The following is a 26,844-nucleotide window of genomic DNA, read 5'->3' as shown; positions in this document are numbered from 1 at the left end:
GTAGATTTTTTTACAGCAGTGGTTATCTGCTCAAGGGCAAAAACAATAATACAAGCCACAAATAATCCAGCAAATCGTATCTTCCCTGGAATTCATCTTGGCAATGGTAACTTAATCAAACAGGAATTCACCGTGTCAGTAATATTCTATCAGGAGGTCATCTTTGAAACCGTATTTTTCATTGAATTCATCGTATGTTTCGAAACACTCCAGGAATTTCAGTTGTAATCGTATCTTCTCGGGAATTCGTTTAGGCTATTGTAACTTAATCAAACAGGAGTTCACCGTGTCAGTAGTGTTCTATCAGGAAATCATATTAGTAACTTCAATTTTCATGGAATTCATCGCATGTATCGAAACTTTCCAGGAATTTCAGTGGTTATCGTATCTTTCCTGGAATTCATATTGACAATCTTAACTGAATCAAACAGGAATTCAAGATCTCAATCGTATTAAAATCAGGAAATCACACTAGTAACCTCAACTTTCATGGAACTCATCGCATGTACCGAAACTTTCCAGCGATTTGAATTTGTTATAATCGCATCTTTCCGGAAATTCATATTGACAATCTTAACTTCATCAAACAGGAATTCAAAGTCTCAATCGTATTAAATCAGGAAATCATATTAGTAACCGAAACTTTCATGGAATTCGTTATTTGTAGCATTGATTTGGGGGATTCATATCTTATCCGCAATTGCTTTCATAACAAGGGGAAAACGAGAGCCGCAGAACACACAATCATGAAGTCTTGTCCACGCCGCTGCTTGAAGACTCACACGCTGGTCAGGGAAGCAGGAGGCAGGCCAAGGGGTGCTCAGGTGAGGGGAAGGGCCGCGAAGGGGAGTGTGAGCTGCAAAGGAGGTAAAGATGCATGGAGGAAGGGAAAGGTACCATCACACAGTCTTTCGAAGTGACGCAAAAATGATGTGGTGAGCGAGTAATAAAGATGAGCTGTTTTGGATGATGGGAAAAGGACCATATGTTAAAAATCCCTTCTCGATAAAATACATCAATGAAAAATGCACAAAAGGGTGATGGAAGGTTGAATTTATGTGTTACTTTCCATGTAGCGACGAATCAAGAAGAGTTGTTTGTATATAGGGGGAAAAAAACGGTAGTGCGCTTTGGAGGTACTTGCGTTTAATGGAAATCCCTTCTCTCCCAAATACATCAATAAAAAATGCACAAAAGGGAGATAAAAGGTTGAATTTGTGTGTTACTTTCTTTCCATGGAGCGACGAATCAAGAAGAGTTGTTTGTATATAAGGAAAAAAAATCATTAGTGTGCTTTGGAGGTACTTACGCTTAATGGAAAACCCTTCTCGCCAAAATACATCAATGAAAAATACACAGAAGGATGATAAAAGGTTGAATTTGTGTGTTACTTACCATGGAGTGACGAATCAAGAAGAGTTGTTTGTATATAGAGAAGAAAACAGACCAAGAGTGCGTTTTGGAGGTACCTGCGTTGAATGGAAATCCCCTCTCGCCAAAATACATCAATAAGAAATACGCAGAAGAGTGAAAAAAGGTTGAATTTATGTCACTTTCCATGGAGCAGCGAATCAAGAAGAGTTGTTTGTATATAGGGAAGAAAAAGACCATTAGTGTATTTTGCAGGTCTTCACAATCATATATCTAAGAAATCCCCTCTCGCCAAAATACGTAAATGAAAAATATACAGACAGTTGATAAAAAATAAGTAAGTTGAATATCCATGTCAGTACTTTCTTTTTATCATCTTCGATCCGCCTTTGAGAGCGTTATTTCTATCCTTGTCGATCTTTGACACCCCCATCAATGAACAATACACGGAAGAGGGATAAAAAGAGTTGAATTCCTCTGTCAGTGCGTGCTTTATCTTCGATCCGCCTTTGAGAGTGTTATTTGTTTCCTTGGCGACCTTTCACAACCACACATATACGTCTGCAGCAACATAACAAACAAGCACAATCAGCAACATCATAGGTAATAGGAATAACATCAACAGTAATAACATAAACACCAGTCAACAACATAACCAGCATATAAACACCAGCAACATAGGCAGCAGCAGCAACAACATTATCACCAGACAGCAGCAACATAAGCACCAGACAGTCAGCAACATCAGCACTCACCGCAGCACGCACACTCCCCTCGTAAGCCGCATCAGCCGAGGAAGTGTCAGCTTAAGCTCAACTTTTTTCTCCAGACAATATTCGGATTCGCGTGTGAGCGTATGGCGTGCGTACGAGTCAAGCGAAGTTAAGTGGGGTACGTTTTTATGGCATTCGGTTCGACTTGTTAGTACGCGTATGTAAGCAGTGTTGGTCGTACGAGTGTTGTTCTTAGGGCGTCAAGTGTTGCAGTCCCGTTGTGTGGTTGGTTGGTTGGCATGTCTCACGCTACGGGACTGAACTTAAGTGTATTGAGGGAGTTTACCGCAGAGTTTACCCCATTTATGTGTGGGTGTGCAGGTTAACCTCTCATCTATTGTTTCTGTCGTGTACAGCTAGTTTTAGTATTTATTTATTTGTGTACACGTACTCTTGTGTATTAACTTATTTGATAGGAAGCCCTCGTCTCTGCCTTAGGCCTCCTTTCTGTAATTAAACGGAAATCAGATGATGTATAATCTTATTTGTAGAAAAATCTTATGCGTTTCAGTATTATTATGATTATTATTATTGGTATTATTATTTTTTTTATTATTTTATCATTATACATATTATGAATTGTCTCTAACCTACATTTTTTTTATTTATTATGAGTAGTATTTTGCAAGGGTATATTGTATGTTCAAAATTTAATATACAAGAATCTTTGTAATTAACAGTAGTAGTAGCAGTAGTAGTAGTAGAAGTAGTAGTAGAAGTAGTAGTAGTAGTAGTAGTAAACGTATACTAGTATAAAAAAAAAAAAGAGAATAAGGAGGCAGAGCAGTATACGGAGAATCAATATGTCACCCTCTCCAGTCCTTAAGACGCCTCTGTCACAGGTACAACAAGTCACCTGTACACACCTGCCCCGGCGCCACCCCGCAGGTAATAGTGTTTGGAAGGTGTTTTTTGGGGGGGGGTTCTAAATGGCTATAACTACGGAGCGATGTTGGTCAAGGGGGGATGAGGGGCTTTTGGTGTATGTAATAGGCTTTGCAGGGAATAAAGAGCTTTTAAATGTATATACGTACCTTATGCTATCAAGGAGAGAGCTTCTAAATGTATGAATTCACCGTGTGCTTCATTTTGCCCCAATTACTTAGGTCACCATTCTCAGACGCTTCCGCCTCTCACATCCACCATTTCCTAAGGCTAAGAAGGAGATGAATCGAGTTCTCATGGTACAGAAGCCTCGTCAGACTACCACGACAGTCATTAAACTACCTACTGAAACGCCCACAACTCCTCCGAAAGCCTTGCCGTATGTGTGAGCGCCGAAGTGTTCAAGAATAAGGCTCGAATTAGTGTTTTCTTCCGTCACTGTCCGCCTCGCCGCCGCTTAACCTCCTCATACATACCCTCTTGTATACGCTGTCTATATAGTGTGTCAGTCTGTATGTTTGTTCGTCTGTAAACATAAAGAACAAGTTATTCTTTGAAAGGTTTGCTGTGTGTATATGTTACGGTGTTGTTGTGTTTTTTATCCGTTTATTATATGTGAAATTGTATACACCTACGCTAAAGAGAGAAAGAAATTTATGAAGAAAGTTTTATCGGAAAAAATGTTATCATGAGAATATTTTTGTATGACTCAGCGTTCGACTGTCTGTTTGTATGTCTGACGCGATGCTTCGGGATTCATTCACAGCTCATGGTAGGCTTCATATGCTTCACACACACACACACACACACACACACACACGGGCGCCACATTAAGGCAGATCACATTCATTACACTCAGCGGAGGGGAGGAACATTATGTGCTTCATTAAAGGTGTTGCTCCAATACTCGAAGCTCCGTGAATCCGTTTCGAAACCTGAACTGCAAAACAACAACAGCAACAAGGGCGCGAATTATCTGCAGCAACACTCCTCACACTCATCGTTTAGCTTCTCATTGCAACGCTCATTCTCACTTTTTTAATGAAAGGTTGTTGGCGTCCTGTCATCTTTCTGTCGTTTTCGAACAGATACTCCGAGAATTCAAAAACTCCACGGAAGTTCAAATAAAAGGTTCTGAATCGTTTATTTTGAGTCTGAAAAACATATGGCCCGCGCAAAGCGGTTTTTTTAGATTACACATAGCGATCGTAGTGTTCAAATTGTGCGGAAAAACTGTTCAACTCTTCGTACTTCCCGTCGGTATTCTCAGACGCTTCCGGCACTCACATCAACTATTTCCAAAGGCCAAAAAAAGATGAATCGGTTTCTAATGAGTGTTTTTTCACATTCATGGTGCAGAAGAATGGTCATACTACTACCAAGGTCTTAAAACTACCCCCTGGAAATGCCTGCAGCTCCTACGAAAGCCCTGTCAAAACGTGTGTGCTTGGGCGGCGAAATGTTTAAAAACACGTCCCAGAGCAACAGACACAGCCACTGTTATATTTTTTACCGTTTCGTTCAGGCGCCAAAATGTACAGTTCCCGCCACGACGACACTGTCCTCCAGGCACCTCCGCCAGGGCTTGTCACATCCGTATATAGCTACAAATAAATAATCTAGTCATACTTCAGTTTATTTCATACCTTTATATTGAGAGAGAGAGAGAGAGAGAGAGAGAGAGAGAGAGAGAATTGATTGATTGATTGATTGTCTATTGTTGCAAGTAAACAACAAAGGAGAAGGGAGGAACATGCCATCCCGACCCCCAGGCAGTACAGTGTGAGATTATACAACTAAGGATACATGTGTAAGTAGCACCAGGAAACTAAAAAGATACAATGGCAGGGGATAAATGCTAAAAATAATAAAGGCCTTGAGAGAGAGAAAGAATACTACAGATCAAACCACACATCCTACGGTTCCGACTAACGTTGCATTTCTTCCTTTACAACATCGAGGACAGAGGCAACAGCACACAAAAATTGAAATCACTAGCTTTATATATTATGGTAATTTGTTTACTGGGCTCCCATATCGACTAAGGGGCTTCGTGGTGTAGTGGTTAGCACACTCGGCCCACAACCGAGAGAGCCCAGGTTCAGTTCCCGGGGGGAGTGGAAAAATTTGGGCGGCTTTTCCGATACCCTACGCCCCTATCCACCCAGCAGTGAATGGGTACCAGGTATTAATCGGGAGTTGTGTCCCGTCTCCTGGGATCTGTTTCCTTCTCCTATAATTCCTTCCCCTCCTGTCTCTCTCCGGCATATGACCACAGATGTTGCGCCGACTAAACGAAACTTGTCCCACAGGGAAGATCAATCGGGTTTTCAGGGGTGTTTTTCCAGTTCAAGGTGCAGAGGTCTCGTAAAAACTATCACCAGGACCACAAAACAGTTCTTGAAAAGCCCAGCAACTTCCAAGACAGGCTTTTCGAACTTGTAAACTGAGGCGACGATATGGCGCAGCGGAGAGGTGAAGAGCTCCTCGCAGGGACAGTGTGGTTAAAAACTATCACCAGGACCACAAAACAGTCCTTGAAAAGCCTAGCAACTTCCAAGACAGGCTTTTCGAACTGGCAAACTGAGATGACGATACGTTAAGGGCGCAGCGGAGAGGTGAAGAGCTCCTCGCAGGGACAGTGTGGTTTTAAGGGTCACACAACAAAGAACCCACTAGTGATTAATAGACCCCGACACGTGAGTTATAGTTGTGTACGAATTATATATCTTGCCATTGCCATATTATGATGTGCGGGTTAAATGACGAGTTAAGAATACACATCAACTATTTCCAAAGGCCTTAAAGGAGATCAGACGGGTTCTAATGAGTGCTTTTTTAGATTCATGGTACAGAAGAAGGGTCAACCAGTCAGAAGGGTCATAAAATTACCCCTGAAAATGCCCACCACTCCTACCTAAGCCTTGTCAGATATGTGTGTTTGGGCGTCGAAATGTTTAAGAATATGACCCTTAGTCTCCTCAGTGCAGTACCAAGGCCATAATTAAGGGATTTGTCGGGTTTCTGGTCACGCCTGATATTTTCCGCCACCACCTTGACAGCTGGCTCGTTAAGGGTGAGAGAGAGAGAGAGAGAGAGAGAGCTCCTCCACCCGTCACCGTAGCGATGCTGAGGCCGCCAGTGCGTCTATCCAACACTACGAACACTTCCTGCCTCGTCCACAATGTCTGAAACAATCTAGATGTTATCACATCCACATTTTGGGGATGCTAAATTATTATTATTGCTTGCCCTGTGAGGCACGAGTCGCCTGTATCGAAGTTAGCATCCTGAACATGTCACATTAGAGAGAGAGAGAGAGAGAGAGAGAGAGAGAGAGAGAGAGAGAGAGAGAGAGACCGAAAGCGAATCTGCCGAACGTCACACACATACACACACACCACATAAACAAAAATAAAACTAACAAAATACAGTGCAGATATAATGGATCAACAACATGGAAAGAGGAAAAAAACAAAAAATATCCGAAATGAGGCTGTGTCGAAGCGATGCGTATTGGACAGTGTTGCCAGGCCTACAGAAATATCCGTGTTTCTACAGTTTTCAGGTTCGCCGGAGATAAGAATGGAAAATATGTCAGCTAACTCCTTTACTTTCATCATTTTGTTCATTCCTATAGAACTGATTTGTTACTTGGTATGTATATAATAAAGTGTTTGTGACGCATTTCGTGTTCCCCATTGCATCCCCCTCACTCACAGGTCACCTATATACCGTAGCCACCTGTGTGAGGGGCGGTGAGCATGGGCAAACACTAGAATAATAACCTACCCTTAGTTATTCCACTGCGCACACTTATATACTTCACTCTGCACTGAGCTATGTTTGTCTGTAGCTACACTTTAATTGCTTTCCCTGACTTTCCTTTTTATTTTCTTCTTTTTTTTCTTCACTTTAGCTTATTTTGGATTTTCCTTTTGTATTGACCTTTTCTGCCCTTTGGTTTGCTTCCACTATTACACTTGGTTTTTTTTGTTTTGTTTTTGTTTTTGTTTTTTACCTCATTGTTCTCGTTTTGTTTTATTGTTCTTTTTACTTCTCTTATTGTTGTTCTGTTGTTTTTATTGTTGTTCTTTTTTACTTCTATTTTATTGTTGTTCGTGTTGTTTTTGTTTTATTGTTTTACTGGTGAGTGTTCTTTTTTCCCAACATTGGCAACGCTGGCGCCGAGCAGCCCCACGCAGAGCAGAGGTGTCAACACAACACAGGTTTTCCCGGAGGAGGCAGCAGCAGGAGGCGCCGCGGGGACCAGCCTGCTGACACCCCCGGGCATGACGGTTCTTTCCCCGTGAGGCGCCGCGCCGTGCCCCCGCCGTCACCATGAATTTGGACCGGACGGACATCGTGTTCGTGGTGGAGAAGAGCGTGTCCATGAAGACCTACCTGCCGGAGCTGCTGGAGGCCTACGTGACGCCCGCCATCTCGTGAGTGTGCGGGGCGCGGCCTGGCCAGGGGTGTGTGTGTGTGTGTGTGTCCCTGAACAGGCCCAGGGGCAGCCTGGCAGACAGGCGGCGGGGTTACTTTGAGTTGCTCTACCTATTGTCGTTGTTGAATTATTACCAGCTCGTTGACTGGAGGGGCTATACAGGAGCCCTGCAGAGGAGCTAGACGGCCTGGCTAGCTGGTCGGAGGCACGGGTACATCTAGCAACCCGTAGCATACCTATTCTTGGCACAGCTGAGGTGGACCTCCAGTAAGTTCCTGCCTTAGTCAGAATGGATCAGCAATACACATAATTAAACAATGCTGATAAATATGAAGAATTTTGTTGGCCAGAGTTTCCTATTTCAGAGACATTTTCATTTCTGGGTAAAAAGAGCCGTTATTATATGGTGAAGGTAAAGTCGGGGGCATACACAAAGCTGAGTGAAACTCAGGAATTTTACCCAATTCTAGATGGTCAACACGACCATTACTGAACCCTAGCTCTGCCATTCTGCATATTTTAAATTCTAAAACTTAAATGATAGCAACCTATTGCTATTTAATAGTAACCTATCACCACTTAGGATAGTTACCTTTTACCACTGAAATGGTAATACATTGCCATAAAATAATACTACCATTACTCTTGATGATGTTTCAGGCCCCGCTTTGCTGTCAATGCAGCGCTCCACAGGGCCGTCAACAATTATGATGTTAGCCTCAAAAAATAATCCTCAATGCACTTACTCATAACGTCTTAGTGAATGATTGCTTTTATAAATAGCCTACTGATGTCCTTTTAATTAACTTGGCATCATCATAGTCACTTGGCCATATTTAGGTTCATACTAAGCAACTTATTGCTGCTTATAAAGTTATTAAAATCTCAAAAAGTATAATTTACAAGGGCAAAGCAATATGGCAGTGTTGTATAATCAAAAAGTACTTCACATAGAACAACAATGTCCTTTGCAGTGGCCTCACCACTTGTCTCCACCTCAGTAGGCCTTGAGCCTGTGGCAAGTAAGAACCCATAATCCTGGGACTCAGAGTCAGTGTGATATTCAGATTGCCAGCTTTACCTTCCCAGGTTTCAGCAAGGTACCATTTATTGGCCAGTCCTGCCCTGCCTCAGAGGTTCTATAACTTGAGCTCAAAAATATGTTTGATGCACACTGAAAATTATGCTGAGGGAGAGCTGGGTCTAGAGGTATAATAGGAGTCTGTAGAACCATAGCATATTCATATTTGTGAATTTTTCCAGATTGTTCGGTGGAGGCTTATCAGAAGAGTCCGATGTATTCTTCACACAGGTTGGTTGAGAGATTGCGTGTTCATGTTTCACCTTTTCAGTGTAATAATGGCAGGATCTAATCCACACTATATTTCACTTCCATCCAAAAGTTTTACATCATGGCTATTATACTTTTTTTTTCCATTGTGACTTCAGATGATATAGGCAGTTTTCAACCTATAGGCCTAATGAAGTGATTCTCCACTGCCCTACTCAGAATTAATGGCTAGCTGTTGCCCCCACAGAGTAGCATGGTCCAATATGCTTCGGTCTTCTACGGCACCGAGCTCTCCCTCATAGGGGCATGGGGGCAGGTGGAGTGCTTCGGCCCCACCTGCTCCGAAGCAGAGATCCTTAACTCTATTAAGAATGCACGGTAAGTGGGGGTCCTACCCTCTTCCCAGTTGTCTGGGGTCATGGAGGTTTATGCAGTATGAATTTTCATTCCTTAAATAGTCCTAAATTCAAGCTGAATTATTGCAAAAGAATCCATGAAATCCACAAAATATTTATTCAAATGGGAGCTTTATTTGGTTTAGATTGTGTTACATTGTTAGCATTAATGCACAATGCATTAGCTTTTATATACTTGTGATAAAGGTTGTAAAATTCCCGGGAATTTTGAACTGGGTAACTTTCCTTGGGAATTTCGGGAATTTTCAGGAACTTTGAAAATTGAGAAAAATTTACAAGTTTATCATTGGCACCTTTGGGCTTTTTTTCTGAGGTCATTGTTGCCTCTTTAGACTTCAGTTTTAAGGGGCTGTTAGTGTATGTCCCTTAGCACAGTGGTGGTGCAGGCAGGATTGTTTAACCCGAGAACGTCGGCAGACCCTTTTTTGGGCTTTCACGAGTCGTGGCTGTGATACAGTGGACCCTAAAAAGGGCTCGCCATAAAAGGCCTAATTCGAGCTAATTGTAGGCCGTGGTGGCATAGCGCAACCCACCATGAATGCCCTAGGTCAATGTGGTGGGTGAGTGATCTTGAGGTGGGCTTTTTTGTCATAGGTGGTGCTGTAAGATCATGGCATACTGAATTAGCTATCCATACAGTAATTTCTTGTCAAATTCTCTATAGTACACTACAAGCGACTCTCAGCTAGATGCCACACGTCACGAGACAGTTTATTTTGTAACAAACACCACCCAAAAAGAATGGAGTTTGAGTAAATGTAAATATTTTTAACGGCTTTATGATTATAAGAGGAGTACTCTGACGTACGTTCCATGCTCTTTTCTATGTCTCAAAATGCAGAGTAATTTTGTCGTTTCTCGTCCACCTCTTGGCTTTCCCATAGCCGAAGCCCATGGGTTAAATGACGCCTATTGAGGCACATGCCGCCCTCCTCTTAACCTAAGCTAGCAAAACCCCAAACAGTTACTATAAGTCTTGACACAGAAAATTCATATATGCTTTCTTACTAATGAGACTTTCTTTACAACAAAGTGAGGTCATTTTTCCTTGATTTATACCGTAAGGTGTTGGCTATCATGTGTTTGAAGACCCTAAACTTAACCTAACAAAACAAATAACATTTACTATAGGTCTAGACTGAGAAAACTCACATATGCTTCCTTATCCTTATTAATGAGAATTTTGTTACAACGCAGTGAGGTCATTCTTTCTTTATTTATAGCATAGGTGCTGCATATCATGTGCTTGATGATATCCTAAACTTAACCTAACCTAACAAAACCCCAAACAGTTATTGTAGGTCTTGACTCAGGAAGTTCATATACGCTTCCTTACTAATGAGACTTTTTGTACAACAGAGTGAGGTCATTCTTTGTTGATTTATACCATAAGGTGCTGGCAGTCTTGTGTTTGAAGATGCCCTAAACTCTGGTGGGCATGGTTTCGCTAATCCGCTAATTAAGGAAGCTAACTTTTTCATTAGCTGATTAGCTTTTTCGCTAACTTTGGAAACAGTTAGCGGATCAATGAGCTTCCGCTAAGTGTAGTTCCTCCTCCGCTAACTTAAGTCCACTAAAAAAATCATACAGGTTTGTTCTTGTCCGTTGTGGGCAGACACAGCACCAGTTGAGCCATATGGTGCAATAATCCCAGGGCTTCCACTTTTGGGTAAATTACGCCTTGAAGCAGGGTAATTGGACAATTATTATGAAAACCTTTTATTATTTTAGAGTAATGCATCTTCTATTTCCAACTCTTTGAACTCGGGATTTAATAACAAGAACTCAATATATTCCACCTGACAAGAAATAGACTTAAAATAATAAAAATAGAAGTGTCAGTTATGGAAAAAAGTTATAAAAAAGTGTAAATTTGCAGGAAATCTTGGGTAAAATATACGGATTTAGGAGAAACTTAAGGTTTCTTTCTCTTCCCATCTTGTTGTTGCTTGTTGGGCTCTTTGTTCAGTTCAGCTGTGACGTTGTTACCGTGTAGTCACATTCATTATTGTCGTCTTGTTTATCGTTATCGACGTCATGGAAGGTGACACAAGTGAGGATGTTTTTGTTCCGCCTGAGGATGCTGACCCTATTAGGAAGCTGGCAGCAGCTGTGGGTGAGACGGAGGACACTCAAGCTGATAGCCAGGAGTCCCAGAAGTTCCAGAACCCGTGGCCCCACCTGGAGAAGTACTTTGTCCTTCAATCAAGAGATATGACAAACGCCTATGTCTTGCACTTCCAGTGCATCATGTGCCAACCCAAGGAGACCATCATCAATGGACAGATGGGGTTTTAGAGCCAAAATACTAAACCAAACCTAAATCCACATAAAAAATGTTAGCGGTTAGCATTAGTTTCCACTCATTTCTTTATCAGTTTACTGGTATAGTTTAAGTGAAGCTAATTTTTTTGTTAGTTGATTACCAGTTAGCGAAGCTAACTTTTCGGTTAGGGTGCCCACCACTGCCTAAACTTAACCTAACCTAGCAAAAACCCCAATCATTGCTATAGGTCTTGACTCAGAAAATTCATATATTCTTCCTTACTAATGAGACTTTATAAATAACAAAGAGAGGTTATTCTTTGTTGATTTATACCATAAGTTGTTGGCTATCATGTGTTTGAAGATACCGTAAACTTAACCTGACCTAATAAAATAAAATAAAAGTTATTATAGTTCTAGACTCAGAAAATTCATATATGCTTCCTTACTAATGAGACTTTCTTTACAACAAAGTGAGGTCATTTTATTTTTATTTTTACCGTAAGATGCTGCCTATCAAGTGTTTGGTGATACCCTAAACTGAACTTAACCTAACAAAACCCCAAATAGTTACAATATGTCTTGACTCAGAAAATTCATATAAGTTTCCTTACTAATGAGACTTTCCATACAACAAAGTGAGGTCATTCTTTGTTGATTTGCACCATATGTTGCTGGCTATCAAGCATTTGAGGATACCCTAAACTTAACCAAACTTGACATTACAAAACCCCAAATAGTTACTATAGGTCTAGACTCAGAAAATTTATATATGCTTCCTTACTAATAAGATTTTCTATACAACAAAGTGAGGTTATTTTTTGTTGATTTATACCATAAGTTTTTGGCTATCATGTGTTTGAAGATACCCTAAACCTAACCTAATCTAACAAAATCACAAAAAGTTATCATACATCTTGACTCAAAAAAATCATATGCTTCCTTTCTGACTGAGTGAGGTAATTCTTTGGTATTTTGTGCCAAAAGCTGTTGTCTATTATGTATTTGAAAATACCCTAAACTTAACCTGACAAAACCACAAAAAGTTACCATACATCTTGACTCTGAAAAATCATCTATTTTTCCTTACTAGATGAGACTTACTATATAACACAGTGAAGGCTTTCTTTGTTAATTTATGCAATAAGTGTCTGGATATAATGTGTTTGAAGCTCCTTAAACTTAACCTAACCTATTGGAAATATAATTTTTGTTGCTTAAAACTTTTTAATTAATAGTTCTATTAGCCAGAATTGGTTTGTTTATTAATACAAATACACATGTTTGAAAAATTTGAAAATTCCTGAAAATTCCAAAAATTCCCAGGCTCTGAAAATTCCCGGAAACTTTCCCGCCCTCTGCAACCCTAGGTGTGATTTAAACCTATTTACAATCAACCGTCATGCCTAAAAGTAGGATTTTAATTATGCATTAGACTTTGCAGCGGTTCCATAGCTCTCTCACCCACTGTAAGTATATAAATACTATGTTCAATTATCTTATATCAGCATCCTTTAAACTCCTTTCTGTCACATTTATGCCATTGCTATTTCCTCACAGCCTTTCCTTTGAAATGACTCACTATCATTCTTGATAGTGTATGGTTCCTATTTGTGCACAACATGCTAATGCCAACATCATAACTAATAACTTTTCCTTGATGCCTCTTCTCATGCATCTCAGCTACACTGGCAAGAACCTGACCAGACAAGCGTTTATCTTGGATGGCCTTCAAGCTGCTCTGAACATGTTTGACACCATGAAGCAGCGCAGTCCCACTGGGGAGAATGTGCAAAGGTGTTGCATCCTGGTGACCCAGAGCACACCCATGAGCAACCCCTGGTCCCCCACCAACCCAGAGAAGGTCATCCTGGACCTCAAGAGGGTTAGTTAACCTGTTGTGGTCTTGCTTAGTCCCATAACTTTTAAATTCTTGTTGCAATGAGATTTATGATTAGTGGGCCTTCAGTTAGCCATGTATTATTGTGCTTTGCCAACGATAGTATTGCATTCAGAGCTAATATCTTGGTCCGAGGAAACAACTTCTTGAGTAATACATGAATATACAGTGGCATATTTTGCCAGTGATCCTATCTTTTTGAACCATGATTTTTATTTGGTGTGAGGGTCAGGCCCCCAATTTTAGTAACATTGGTGTTCAAGTTCTGTCTCTCACACACATTGCCAATTACAACATTCTCTAACCTCAGCGATTCATCCCCATCCTCACTCAGGTCATTCCCTCTCATTAGTGATACTCCTTCTTTCAAATGATCCACTTTAAAAATCTGAAGTAAACTATTAAACCAATGAGTTCTCTTGTTCCACCCTCAGTACCTGGATGTTATAGCCATGGCATTATTAATATCCATGTTCCAGAATAAGATCCAGCTGTCGGTGGTGTCGGCCCACAAACTAGTGGAGCTGTACTGCCTCTTTGATGCTGCTGGAGGAGACCACCAAGCCACCCTCAACAAAAACTATGCCAGCAAACCCCAGCACTTGGTTCTCCTTCAGGGCTTTAGGTGAGGCAGAGGCAGTCAAGGGAGACCCAGAAAGTATTTAATTCCTTTCAAGTAATTTAGGATTATACAGTGGAGACTCAATACTCGAACTTAATTTGTTCCAAATGGCTGTTCGAGTATCAAAAAGTTCGACTACCGATACCTATAAATCAGGTAATTCGTTCTAACCTTAGCAAAACCTTAAGTTTACAAAAATTTCAATGTAAATTTTTTTATAATTTTGAGTTTTACTTACTGTAAGTGAAGGCTGGTGATGGATAACGTAGAAGAGGAGGGGAGAAGGGTGGGGAGGAGCAGGGAAGTTATTCGTCGGAGGACGAGTCACCGTCTGGTAACTCGTCTCCTGGTGGGATTCCTGTGAACCCACTAGTGGAGGGCTGTGGCTCACTAACACTTGCAGTCTCACTAGATTCCTTTTTCAACAAGAATCTGTCTAATGTGATCTGCCTTTGCCTTTTTTTCAAAATGTCTCTGAAATTCTGCATCAAATTTTCATCAAACTGGTTTATGTTTCTGTGTACAGCAGCAATATCAGGGTGGCACCTCTCCAAAACGTTTCCCAAGTCTGTCCACTGCCGCAAATATTTCTTGATCTCTGCAGTGGAGACTTTTTCCTTGCTGTTCCCCTCCTCCTCCCCTGAAGACAGCTCCTCAGTTACCTCCTGCAGCTGTTCCTGGTGAAGTTGACGCAGCTCGTCAGTGGTGAGGTCTTCAGAGTGTGCTTGCACCAGCTCCTCCACATCATCATTGTCCACCTCAATGCCTATAGCCCTCCCCAGAGACACAATGTCCTCCACCACAGCAGACTCCTGGACTGAAGGCTCGAATCTCTCAAAATCCTTGGCTGTCACACAGGTTGGCCACAGATTTTTCCAGGCAGACTGCAAGGACCTCACAGAAACTTGACCCCAGGCTTTATTTATAAGCCTTAGACAGTGAAGGATATTGAAGTGATTCTTCCAAAACTCCCTCAGAGTGAGCTCTTGTTTCAGAAGTCACCTCAAAGCACCTCTCAAAAAGTGCTTTTGTGTACAGCTTCTTAAAGCTGGCGATGACATTCTGGTCCATGCATTGGATCAGTGGCATGGTGTTGGGGGGGAGGAACATCACTTTGATGAATTTATACCCCTTACCCAATTCTTCTTCCACGCCTGGAGGGTGTGCAGGGGCATTGTCCATCAACAGGAGGGCCTTGAGTGGTAGATTCTTCTCTATTAGGTATTTCTTCACTGCAGGTGCAAACACCTCCACAAACCACTCCGTGAAGAACTGCCTGGTTGTCCAGGCTTTCTTGTTTGCCCTCCACATCACACTGAGTTTGCTCTTTTGCACACCGTTCTTCTTGAATGGCCTGGGGTTTTCCGAATGGTACACCAGCAGCAGTTTAATTTTGCAGTCGCCGCTAACATTGGCGCACAGAAGCAGGATTAGCCTGTCTTTCATGGGCTTGTGTCGTGTTAAACACTTCTCTTCCTTTGTTATATAGGTCCTGTTTGGTATTTTTTTCCAAAACAGGCCTGTCTCATCACAATTAAAGACCTGTTGTGAGCTTAAGCGCTCCTTATCCACAAATTTCTTAAATTCAGGCACAAACTTCTCGGCGGCAACTTTGTCAGCACTTGCAGCCTCGCTGTGCCTCACAACAGAATGAATTCCAGTTCTCTTCTTGAAATTCCCAAACCACACCATCAACAATTTTTTCATTTCTTCCACTGCCGCAGGTCGCTTAAGTTGCTTTTTCACACCCATCGCCACATCAGCTCCCTTAATGGCCTCCTTGTTCTTCAGTATGGTGGCTACTGTAGATTTTGCCATACAATACTCAGCTGCAAGATCGGTGATTCTTGTTCCTTTCTCATATTTATCAATAATCTCCTTTTTCCGTTCAATGGTCGTCACTACATTCTTCCTTTTAGGCTTATTTTCACCACTAATAAGCCTCTTTGGTGCCATTGTAAGTTTCTAAATGAAAAACCACAGACAGAACGCAGGAGAATGTTGTTCTCACGACCGCGGCGGCACAACTGGCAGGGGAGGGAGAGGCCAGGAGCCTTTGTTTACAACCACGTGTGCGGACATTCGAGTACCAGATATTTTTTCGAGTACCAAGTCAAACTTTTGCGTTCGAGTATCGAAAAGTTCGACTTCCAAGACGTTCGAGTATTGAGTCTTCATTGTACTTTGTTGTGAATATGAAAAAAGTTAAACAAGGAAAACCTAATTCCCTCTAACCAGTAGTATTGGCCATTGGTATCAAAGAACCTTGGTCTCCAGTTTACAGGAACGAGCGCTGAGCCCCTCGTTGATGGTGTACTCCCAGAACACCTCCGTAGCCACACCCCCAGCCGCACCCACTGCCCACATGCAGACACAAGGGGTTAACGTGCCCACACAGCCTGGCCCAGGACCATCCCCAAACCCCTTAGGTCCTGGGGCCACCACTCCTTCCCCGGGCCCTGTCACTGGGGGGTCTCCAGCTCCACCCCAGCCTATTCATGTATGTGTCGGCAAGGTATTTCAAATTTCATAGATCTACTCCACTACCTGCTTGCTGCTTTTATGTTATTATTTTTCTTGTATTATTTTTTTGCAAGCATTTTTTATTTAATGTGACTCATTTTTCTTAGTCTCTGTAGGTCATCAAAATTTTGTTGGTCCATCTGTTTTTTGTGTGTGATGAATGCATTGCCTTGTTTCTTTACAGATGGTTCGGCCTGGCTCTGTGAACCCCATGGTAGTGAACCCCTCACAGCCCTGTGGCCACCCCAACCCCCAGGGAGGTAAGTCTTGGCCTCATGAAGTGTCTTAGACACTCACTGTCAACTTTTGAGGGAGAAATGTCAAAATGTGTTAGGGTCTGATTCAGAAATAAAGCATCTGTTTCTTCAATTTCTAACAAAGTCTTTGTTCCCTTGTTCCCTCCACCAGTGGCTGTGGTTCGGCCGCCCATGATGCAGAGAATGATCAACCCCTCCAGACCACGCTGGCCCACAGGTGTGTGTGTGTGTATTTACCTATTTGTAGTCTACCAGGCCCAACCTAAGCTCTAATAGTCCCATTCCATATCTACATTTATCCAGCCTTTCCTTCATTTATTGAACACTGTTCGCCTCCACCACCTCTTCCCGCAAGTTGTTCCATGTGTTAACACTTCTATGTGGAAAACTATACTCTTAACTTTTAAGTCACTCAAACAGGTTCCTTTGTTAAGTTTCTTCCTATGTCCTCTCAGCCCCTGCATTCTCGCAGTTAAGAAGAGATCATCTCTATCCACCTCATGAAACTTATTTACCAACTTATACAGCGTGATCAAATCTCCTCTCTCCCTTCTTTGTTCCAGTGTCGTCAAGTCCATCTCCTTCAATCTGTCTTCATACGTCATATTCGAGAGTTCTGGGACCATTTTTGTTGCAATTCTCTGTATCCTTTCCAGCTTTCTGATATCCTTCCTCTTGTGAGGCGACCACACAATTGCAGCATATTCAAGCTTTGGTCTTACCATTGTTGTTATTATTTTCTTCATCATTTCTTTGTCCATAAAATGCAATGATACCCTTATATTTTGCATCATCCTGTAGGTTTCTCCAAACAGCTTGTTTATGTGCTTTTCTGGGGATAGTGTGTCTTCCATCGTTATTCCCAAATCTTTTCTTCATGTACCACCTTAAGTTTTCTTCTCCCATCCTGTATGTTTTTCTTGGTCTTTTTTTACTTTTCCCCATTTCCATAACATGGCACTTGTTTGCATTATATTCCATTTCCCATAATTGGCTCCATCTATATACTCTGTCCAGGTCTTTTTGCTGCTCCTCACAATCATCCTCTGTTCTCACTTTTCTTATTAACTTTGCATCATCTTCAAAAAGGCTCATATAATTTTTTATACCCTTTGGCATATCGTTTATATATATTATGAACATTATTGGTGCCAGAACTGAGCCTTGGGGGACTCCACTTTCTACTCTCCTCCAAATTGATTTCTCCTTTCTAATCACTGGCCTCATTTCTCATCCCATTAAGTAATCCTTCATCCACTTGATAACCTTTCCGCCCATTTCTCCCCACTGCTGTAGTTTCCAGATTAACCTTTTGTGTGGAACCTTGTCAAAAGCTTTTTTTCAAATCGAGATATACTCAATCACCCCACCCTTCTCTCTCTTGCACCACGTCTATTGCTCTTGAGTAGAAACATAGTAAGTTTGTGACACAGGATTTCCCTTTTCTGAATCCAAACTGTCCTTCATATATCATATTTTTCTTTTCTAAATGTTCGACCCATTGTTTTTTTATTATACTTTCACAAATTTTGCACATTTCACTTGTCAAAGAAACTGGTCTATAATTTAGTGGTTCAGTTTTATCTCCACTTCTATAAATTGGTACAATGTTCGTTCTCTTCCATTCTAAGGTCATTTTTCCTGTATTTATAGAGCATGTTATTATTGCAGTGTACAGAGCCTGAGCTATGCTATACTCATAGTGTCCTGTCTCCGTATCTACATTTGTCCACCGTTTCTTTTAATATGTGACTACTTTGCTGCAATCAATTCATCTAATACATTCCGAGCATCTGTGGTTCTGTGCAGAATGCTGTATTCCTTGACATCACTCATGCATATAGTTCTCCTGAGTTTGTTGTTTTTTCCCTTTAAGTTTCCTGTCTTTTCTCTCACTCCAGGTCTCCTCAGTCTGCCTCCTCTATATTGCTACTTAGCTTATGTATCATTATCAAAGTCTCGTTTCTCTTTTCTAGTGTAGATTTTAATCTTTCCTCATGTGTTAAGCCAGCAAAACTTAGAACCATCTTTGTTGTTGATCTTTTTATTCTTTCCAGTTTTCTTACACAGTAGGATCTCACCAATAACGCTTCCCAAAATAACATTTTGAACTATAACAGCAAGTTAAAACATATACCAAGCTTCTACAATGGCATCTGAAGTCTTTCAAATGGAGTTTTGCTGGAAGGAAGCATCTGGGCACATCTTGGATAGCATTTGTTTGCTGCCATCTTGATGATGTAGTCGTCACGCTTGCACCCTTTTCCCAAGTAATACGAATTGTTCGTGCATCAGCATGAGTACCTAATATAAAGCTCACCTTAAAGGAGCTATTAAGGTGTTTGGTGCAACAATTGTTCCAAGGCTTGCTTACATTACTGCAATAAACACAATGCCTTAGTAGAATTTGTCTTCTAGTGAGTTTGAATAAATAACAAATTCATCTAGACGCACAGTAATCTTTAAAAATGTAAAGCATCGTCTGAACTTGAGACACATTCCCCCATCAGACAACGTTACAGGAGGCACCAACACGCCCCCCATGAACACTTGGCTCGCCCCCAACCCGCGGCCGCAGGTATTATCTTCCATGATGCTGAACCAGCAGCCACAGCCGCCAGTCCCGCCCGAGGCCATGGGGCCTAAGCAGCAGCAGCAGCAGCAGCAGCACCCTACATCCATGCCAAGTAAGTCCACTTCTCATAACATGCATGAATGGAAGAAATTGTTTTATATGTCTGAATCATCCACTTATATGCATATTGATTGCATCAGTGTTGGTTACACTTAAAACAAATTCTGCAAAGGAAGCAATTAAAAAACAATCTACAAACAGAACCAGGTGGGGAGTGGAAGTATTTGTGGAGCAGTAAGGAGAACTCTAACATCAGACAGAGTTGGAAAAAGTTGGGAAAGGCCTTTCTTCCACATTGGACTAGTGCAGTGGACCCTCCATATAATGCATTTCTTCATTATAATGCGTCCTTGAGCTGACTCCCTCAGATGCACAAAAAAAAAGGCTCACCAGTCCAAAATTGATAAATCTTGTTGAAATAACACCTCCATTTTACTTGAATTACTTTGGCACTTATTGCATTAAATAGAAGCAAGAGTCAGCTGACCGTGAATCCTCACACCACAGATGTCGACGCCAGCATGATCAACAGCAACATCCAAGGCCAAGGTCCACAACAGCCCCAGATGTCTGTAGGCGTAGCTGGCATCAACCCTGCCATGAACACCCCCAACCAGCGGACGGTGGTGTGGCAGGGCACGCTGGAGTGGCAGGAGAAGAAAAACGACAACAACAGCAGAGTGGTGCATCAGGTCACCTGCAGAATGACCTCCTTGGTGGTTAATGGGGAGCCTGAAGTGTGAGTTGGAGCTTTCTCTGATGGGTCATTTGTTAATGCAGTATTTGAGTTAGCCTTCTCATCAGGAAAAAGAAAGAATTCTGGGAAACTGAGCTGAGGAAACATTCTAAAAACTGAGTGATGAACATTTTTATTTTGAAATAATGTTCATTATCTTCTATCTTTCATCAGCCCCAGCTCAGTTTCCCAGGGTGATTTAGCTGATATAAGTATTAATTAGAATGTGTTATGAGTGTGCAAACACCCCCTATTTGAGACCATTTGTACGGCTGACTCGGTTCGTCCAATGTGGGACAGACAGTACTGACTCTTTTTCTTACTTACATTTCTCAGGTTTTGTAAGTTTCATCTTTTCTATCCAATTTGTCTTTCTCACAAATCACATTGCTGAGTGTCATCTGTATGCCTGAAAATTGGACAGAAATAGATTCAAAGACAATCGCAAAAGAATTAGAATCTTTAACAACCTTACCAGATTACCATAACTGTACTCAGAGCATTACATTCATCAGTTTAAGACCCAAGACAATCCTACCCACACAAATAACAAGATTTAGTTAGGGTTATTGTTCAAACCATTAATTATTGATGTTTTTTTGCAGTAGTTGTGAGTCAGAAACTGGAAAATACAACGTGTTGAGAGGGATAATCTGGTAACCTTGATCTTGAATCCTGTTTTCTGTCAGGCTAATCAAATCACATAATACACACCTGTCATGTCAGCAGCACAACATGCCTTGAGCTTAGTGTACTTTCATGTCTCCCTGCAGCAAAGCAGACCACTGGGCCACCACCCTCATAATGCAGATGATCCCCAAGCACATCCTGGGCTCCATTGGCAACACTTTCTTCAAGAACGTCAAGACCGTCATGTTCCTGCCCGACCAGAGCCACGCCCTCGAGATCCTCACCAACTTCCTCTTTCGTGGCATGGTAATTGAATCTTGACCTGGCACAGCACATACACATGACCTTTTTTATATTCCCTTTGAGAAAAATACATTCAGGAATTCAAAGTTTTCTCATTTCCAGAGCTTTAGGTTCACTCTGTATATTCTAGTTGCTCTTTAGATTATCTTGCCCCTCACTTATATTGCAATTGTTCTGCTCCAATTTATTCAACAAGACCTTTAACTATAATAATTTTTCAGTAAATTTACTGATCAGCTAATTTTTTACTTGCCAAAAAAACTTTTATATTAGAGTAAATAGCAAGTTTTTACTTTTTCTTCTTTCCATTTTTCTTTTGCGCATCAAATATTAACTTCCCTCCAGGCCGGGTGTGTCCATGTGTCCCATCCTTCACCACACCCATCACCACACCAGCAGAGTGATGTCAAGGTGATCATCCTTCTCTACTCCAGCGAGAAGAAAGCCTACGTGGGCTTCGTCCCCATTGACCAGCTGTCTTTTGTCAATAAGATCAAGAGTGTCATCCAAAATGCCCGCAAAACACAGGTATGGAAAGCTGTGTGGGGGGAAGACGAGAGTGAACTGGTAGTTGCAGTAAGTGTGAGGCAGACAAAATCATGTGTTTGCAGTGAATTGTCCATCATTCATTGTACTGCATTAAAACTAACCAATTTTCCTCTGCCATCTTCTCAATAAGGAGCCTTAAGGGTAAGATATTGCTTTCCCTATTCCCATTTGGAAGGGAACAAATGAAACTTTTTTTCTTTCTGATTTGTGAGTTATTGGAACTGCTCTTTTTATCCTCAACACTGAGGAGGACCTTTATCCTTTCCTCCATCCTTTGTGGCTTACTGAACACCTCACCGTGCCATGTGTTGCTTGCCATCCTCAGACCACAAACAACATGATGGGGGCTCCCACGGCCGGCCCCAGCATCCAGGGAGCCGGCACTCCCCACATGGTAGTGCCAGGGAACACAGGCCTCCAGTCACTCCCCTCCGGGGCTGGTAAGTGCCTGTGATAGGTGATTTGTTTTGTCTAGCCTTACACTTATTAGTTTTGAATGCTTGATGTGTGATGGAGCCATTGTTTCAAGTTCACCAACAGAGCCAAATATGTTTATTTGGCAATGGATTTTTCTTTGATCATAACAATTGCTACATTATTATTTATTTTTTATATTCACATGCTACTCATTTTTTTTTTACTATTCATGTGCCAAAGACATTGATTGTTACATTGAGTCTCTTGTTAGAAGACTCACACTGGTCATGGAATTAACCTTGACATTACTTTAACAAATATGCACATTTTATTTGAATATATAGCTTCTGATTCTGAGGAAAGGTTCAGGCAGTTTTTAAAATGATAATCCTTTTTCACAGTTGTGTAACTAAACTGGAATTAAGCATGAGAAAATGTCACTAAAAAAATATGGTATATGATTCATGCACAATGGAAACTAATGTTTTAGTACATGAACTGGATTGCAATATCAGTGCTTTAATAAGCTGAGTGTCATATGCCACAAATACTACTTATTACAGCATAAGTAAGTGTGCAGGAGGCACTATTGTTGTGGGATGAAGGTGCATGTGTTGGGGTGTTGGAGGAGGGGCAGGGTTGAGTGACACTCTCGGCCTCTCCCTCCAGCAGGTTCTGGCATGAATGTGATCTCTACCCAGAGCATGATCATCCACAACAACCCTCAACTGACTCAGGCCCTCAGCCAGCCCATCAGTCAAGGTCAGTCTGTGAGTCAGAAGTTGAATACCATAGCTGAATATTTGAGAATGTTTGTGCAGGGGTGTCTGCTTGGCTGCCAAGTATGTCTGATGGGTTATGAATGACTTGCAGGTGGCACCAACTTGCTTGGGGCAAACCAGATGACCCAGATAGCAGGTGGGGGGGTATCCCAGGGACCTGGGGGGCCAACCAGTGTGCAGATGACCCCTGGCCAATCAGTCCTGGCCACTCAGCTCACCACACGGCCAACACTCAACATACAACAACAGCAACAACAGCAGCAGCAACAACAACAACAGCAAACAGAGTTATTGCAAATGAGACAGAATCAGGTCAGTTACTTGACAGCCACAAAACTGTTTTGTTTCCATAAGTAAGAAACCATGATGTTTTGGTCTGAAAATTCTGATGTACCTCTGTACAGTTTTAGTGATATGTCACTGTACCCCTTCAAGCAGCAGCAACAGCCACAGCAGCAACAGCACCACACACTGCGGCAGCAGGTGCACCAACAACGACCTGGCCTGACCATGAACCTGGGCCAGCCAGGGCCAGGTGGGACACCTACCCTGGGCCAACCACGCATGATGCAGCCCATGCAAGGCACCGGCCTCAAGCAGCTCCTCCAGCAGCAGGTGAGTGCATGCTGGCATCATGGAGGCAGTTCATGCCAAGGTCTTCCTTATAGCTCATAAATGTTGGTTAATGCTATGTATGCTGTGCAACATGAAACACAAAAAGATATTCCATCTTATAGTCAGTGTCATGAAAGCTGGCTGGGATAATCCTTCAGGGAGAGAGTAACATTAACGCGGACTTGGTATCATTGTTTGGGTGATGGTACTGTGCTGTCATTGGCCAATTCTTAACTTGTTCTAACAGCCATGAAATTGACTTTGTATTCCTTCCAAAACCCTTTTTGAGTTGTAAGGTATCACATTGCACTGATAGAAACTAATGCAATAAAATCTTAATTGTTAAATATGTGCCTTTTGAACTATTATGGAAAAATCTGAAATGACATTCATAACAAAACAAAGTCAGAACTGCACGTAAATGGACAATATTCAGCGACTGAAGCAGCAAGCTTGATATTTTTAAGGCCTGTTAAGGCAAGACTTTTTCTACTACTACAAAGTACTAGGCTACAGTCTACACAGTGTCATTCATTAACTCATTTATTGTAAGGCTTTTTGGTATATTTTTAGTCCTGACTTAATCATTATGTGTAGTGATGCTATGTAGATATAACATAAACACTGGCCTAAGGCAAGACGAACCTTCTCTTCTCTTTCATCATGCTATCATTAATCCTGATATGTGTTTCCATTATTTGTGGGCAATAAATAGCCAATAGGAGGGGCGATTATAAGAATAACTACATTTCGATACCAACAGTGCTGATTTTAAGAGGTAGGAGAGAGCGAGAGATAGTAGGCTATGTCATGTCAAAACGAATTTGCCACAGGTTAGATCTAGTAAACAACAGGCTTATGAATGGCACTGAGACCATCACCCAAGCAATGATGCCTAGTCAGCAAGTCCATCCCTGAAGGATTATCCCCGCCAGCTGTTATGACACTGAGTCTATAGTCTTTCAGATATGTTGAGGCCGGTCTGGCGTAGGCTCCCACGGGTCCTTTCTTCCCCTCTGCTCTGCCACACAGTCCCAGCACCTATCTCTTCCTCTCATATGTAAGCTATAGGTAACATATGAGAGGAAAAAATAGGTGTTGGGACTGTGTGGCAGAACAGAGGGGAGAAATGGACCCACGGGAGCCAACGCCCAAGCAGACTCGACAATTTGGTTTCACTATAGTAAAGCATTAAAAGCTGTTAGAAATGACAACATTTTGTGGCCAAAAAATTGGCAAATCACATTCTCATTACCTAAGCTTAGGCCATTTAAATTCAGGTTTCATGCTTATGAGTAGTAAGAGTCTCCTCTTTCCTCCTGTAATAGCAACATGTGAGGCTTCAGCACCAGCAACAGCAGGTGCAGCAGCAACAGCAGCAGCAGCAACACATTATTATGATGCAGCAGCAGGGCATGAGGCCACAGATGGCAGGGCAGCCCCAGCAGGTGATGGGCCAGGCCATAGGGCAGCAGACCCTAGGCCAGCAGACTCTGGGCCAGCAGAACATCAGTCAGCAAGGGATGGGTCAAGCACTGCAAGATGGGTCAGATTATATTGGGGACTTATTGTAAACAGGTGCATAGATATATACATATTTGTTTTTTACAAGCAAAAGCTAAGTATTCTTCCACCAGGGAACTTGGTGCTGCTCATTGGGTGTAGTACACTGTATCTGTGACTCCACCACCTGTGCTGCGCACACACACACACACACACACACACACACACACACACACACACACACACACACACACACACACACACACAGACACACCTTGCTGGCTGAGTCACGGCAGCACAAATAGTGTTGCTGAGAACTTTGACAAAAAGGAAAGTATTTGGTACAAGAAATCTCAGTATTATTGATCTATACTGACCTTTCTGATTTTCTTTGTGTACAAAAGAAACAAAGACTGTACATACATGAAGTAATGCTTGCTTGAAGAGCAGATGTACTTGTTTCAATATGGCCACTTGAGAGTAACATCCATCACTCATTACCTCATGTGAATTAAGTTGAATTAATTTCTGTTCAAATTTTGACCATTTGAGCCAAAGAGCCAAAAGTGAGTTTACACAAAACTCATGTTTTTGGCATCTCAACCATTTATGTCCACAATTGTCCTTAGTAATTAAGTAATGCAGTGGATGGTGATGCCTTTACTGTTGATGAAAGAGAACAGTGTGGCAGATATTTAGGAATATGGTTTTACAAATTCTGACAATTTTACAGTTGTATAATGTGCTCTAATCATTAATAAACTTGACTCTTCCAACTTCAGGCAAAAAGGTCTACTTTTCACGACTAATTAAGTATCTCAAGCAAAATATTTTTTTATATTCCTCTCATGTGATTGTTTTTACCTTGAGCTTATATTTATTTCCATATATTTTCTTATATAGTGGTAGGTTATTTGTATAACTTGATCAAACAAAATTTACTGTCTCCTCTTTTCATTCTCCTGAATATATTGTCAAAGTATATAATAAAATGTATTTGAGCAGTGACATCTCAAGTAATGGACGGCAGACTCTTGATTTTGCGGCGCCCTTGTCATTAAGCTGCGAATTTTGGAAGATCAACCGCTTTGGCATGAATCGCCATAACTCCCTTATTTCTGGGGCTACAAAAATGTTTTTGGTATTAATCGACGGGAAAATGAAAGGGCTATATTTTTTAATAAGCGATCAGGCTCAAAAACCGACTCAAAAGGGTAAAAAATCTAATAAATTTGCAAAAAATGACTGTGGAAAATTTTTTTTGAGTTCCCAACCTTAAAACCCACTCATTTATTGAGAATTTCAAAAAATTATTTAACAAATAATTTAGCTCTACCAATGTGCTTTCCAATATGATGCATAACATTTCCCTACTCCCAGTAGTTTCGTCGCTAGAGCTCGAAATGTAAACCCTTTTGAGAGCGATTTTGACGAACTCCAGACACTTTGCCGTTTTTGTCTAGTGTGGCATTGTTATTGCCTCTAGGAGGCTGTAATTTGGCATGTAGCCCCTCTTGGCAATGTAGTTTGACCAGCTTGAAGGATTTTTTGATAGCTTTATTCCAAGTTTGTCGTCGAGCCGTCACAAAATACCCTGTTTTTCGGCCCTTTTGCCACGATTTGGACACGTCCTAGTTTTTTGCTTATAACCTTTTTTTATTTATTTAGTGCTTTCAAAAAAATGTTCTGATTATTAATCTCTATTAATAGAGCTTTCATTTGCCACCAAGCACGCCTTCCTAGCTTCAGTAGTTTTTGCTCAAGCTTGACCAGAAGTCGCGACAAAAATTTGCCGAATCTGACTCATTTCACACGCTGTGACGTAAAACCTTCCTGACGCCACAAAAATTAATATATCTGCATAAAAATTCATATATGAACACCTCAATATGTTGACTATCTTGTATTAAAATTATTTTAAGAT

The 26,844-nt window shown here is 41.4% G+C and overlaps 2 protein-coding genes across 14 annotated transcripts in view; both read left to right on the top strand.

Moving 5' to 3' along the window:
• Nucleotides 1-4,657, top strand: part of LOC126998048 (uncharacterized) — a 71,272-nt gene extending 66,615 nt beyond the window's left edge. For 5 of the 6 annotated variants that reach the window (XM_050859363.1, XM_050859362.1, XM_050859366.1 and 2 more), the window contains one exon: nucleotides 1-4,657. This exon is cut by the window's left edge and continues 2,185 nt beyond it. The gene's annotated coding sequence lies outside the window, so the exon portion shown is untranslated. The other variant, XR_007752612.1, reaches the window with a different exon arrangement.
• A 2,548-nt stretch (nucleotides 4,658-7,205) lies between these two features.
• On the top strand, nucleotides 7,206-25,865 carry LOC126998047 (mediator of RNA polymerase II transcription subunit 25-like). Of its 8 annotated transcripts, none has more exons than XM_050859356.1 (17): nucleotides 7,206-7,474; nucleotides 8,740-8,788; nucleotides 9,015-9,145; nucleotides 13,132-13,333; nucleotides 13,828-13,973; nucleotides 16,233-16,485; nucleotides 16,678-16,753; nucleotides 16,902-16,967; nucleotides 19,273-19,437; nucleotides 19,893-20,124; nucleotides 20,895-21,057; nucleotides 21,400-21,582; nucleotides 21,929-22,043; nucleotides 22,690-22,782; nucleotides 22,894-23,114; nucleotides 23,238-23,417; nucleotides 24,746-25,865. In XM_050859356.1, exons 1-17 carry the CDS (start codon nucleotides 7,371-7,373, stop codon nucleotides 24,989-24,991), a joined length of 2,625 nt encoding a protein of 874 aa, XP_050715313.1. In that variant the 5' UTR covers nucleotides 7,206-7,370; the 3' UTR covers nucleotides 24,992-25,865. The 8 variants fall into 8 exon arrangements, with proteins under 8 accessions (XP_050715313.1, XP_050715311.1, XP_050715317.1 ...); XM_050859354.1 differs by having other exon boundaries at nucleotides 19,261-19,437; nucleotides 22,693-22,782; XM_050859361.1 differs by having other exon boundaries at nucleotides 7,207-7,474; nucleotides 16,248-16,485; nucleotides 19,261-19,437; nucleotides 22,693-22,782.
• The last annotated feature ends 979 nt before the right edge of the window (nucleotides 25,866-26,844 follow it).

Source organism: Eriocheir sinensis, chromosome 13 (assembly GCF_024679095.1).
Source record: "Eriocheir sinensis breed Jianghai 21 chromosome 13, ASM2467909v1, whole genome shotgun sequence".
Taxonomy (NCBI): domain Eukaryota; kingdom Metazoa; phylum Arthropoda; class Malacostraca; order Decapoda; family Varunidae; genus Eriocheir; species Eriocheir sinensis.
Note: the sequence above shows the minus strand (reverse complement) of the source record. Positions and strands in the feature narration are given on the sequence as shown.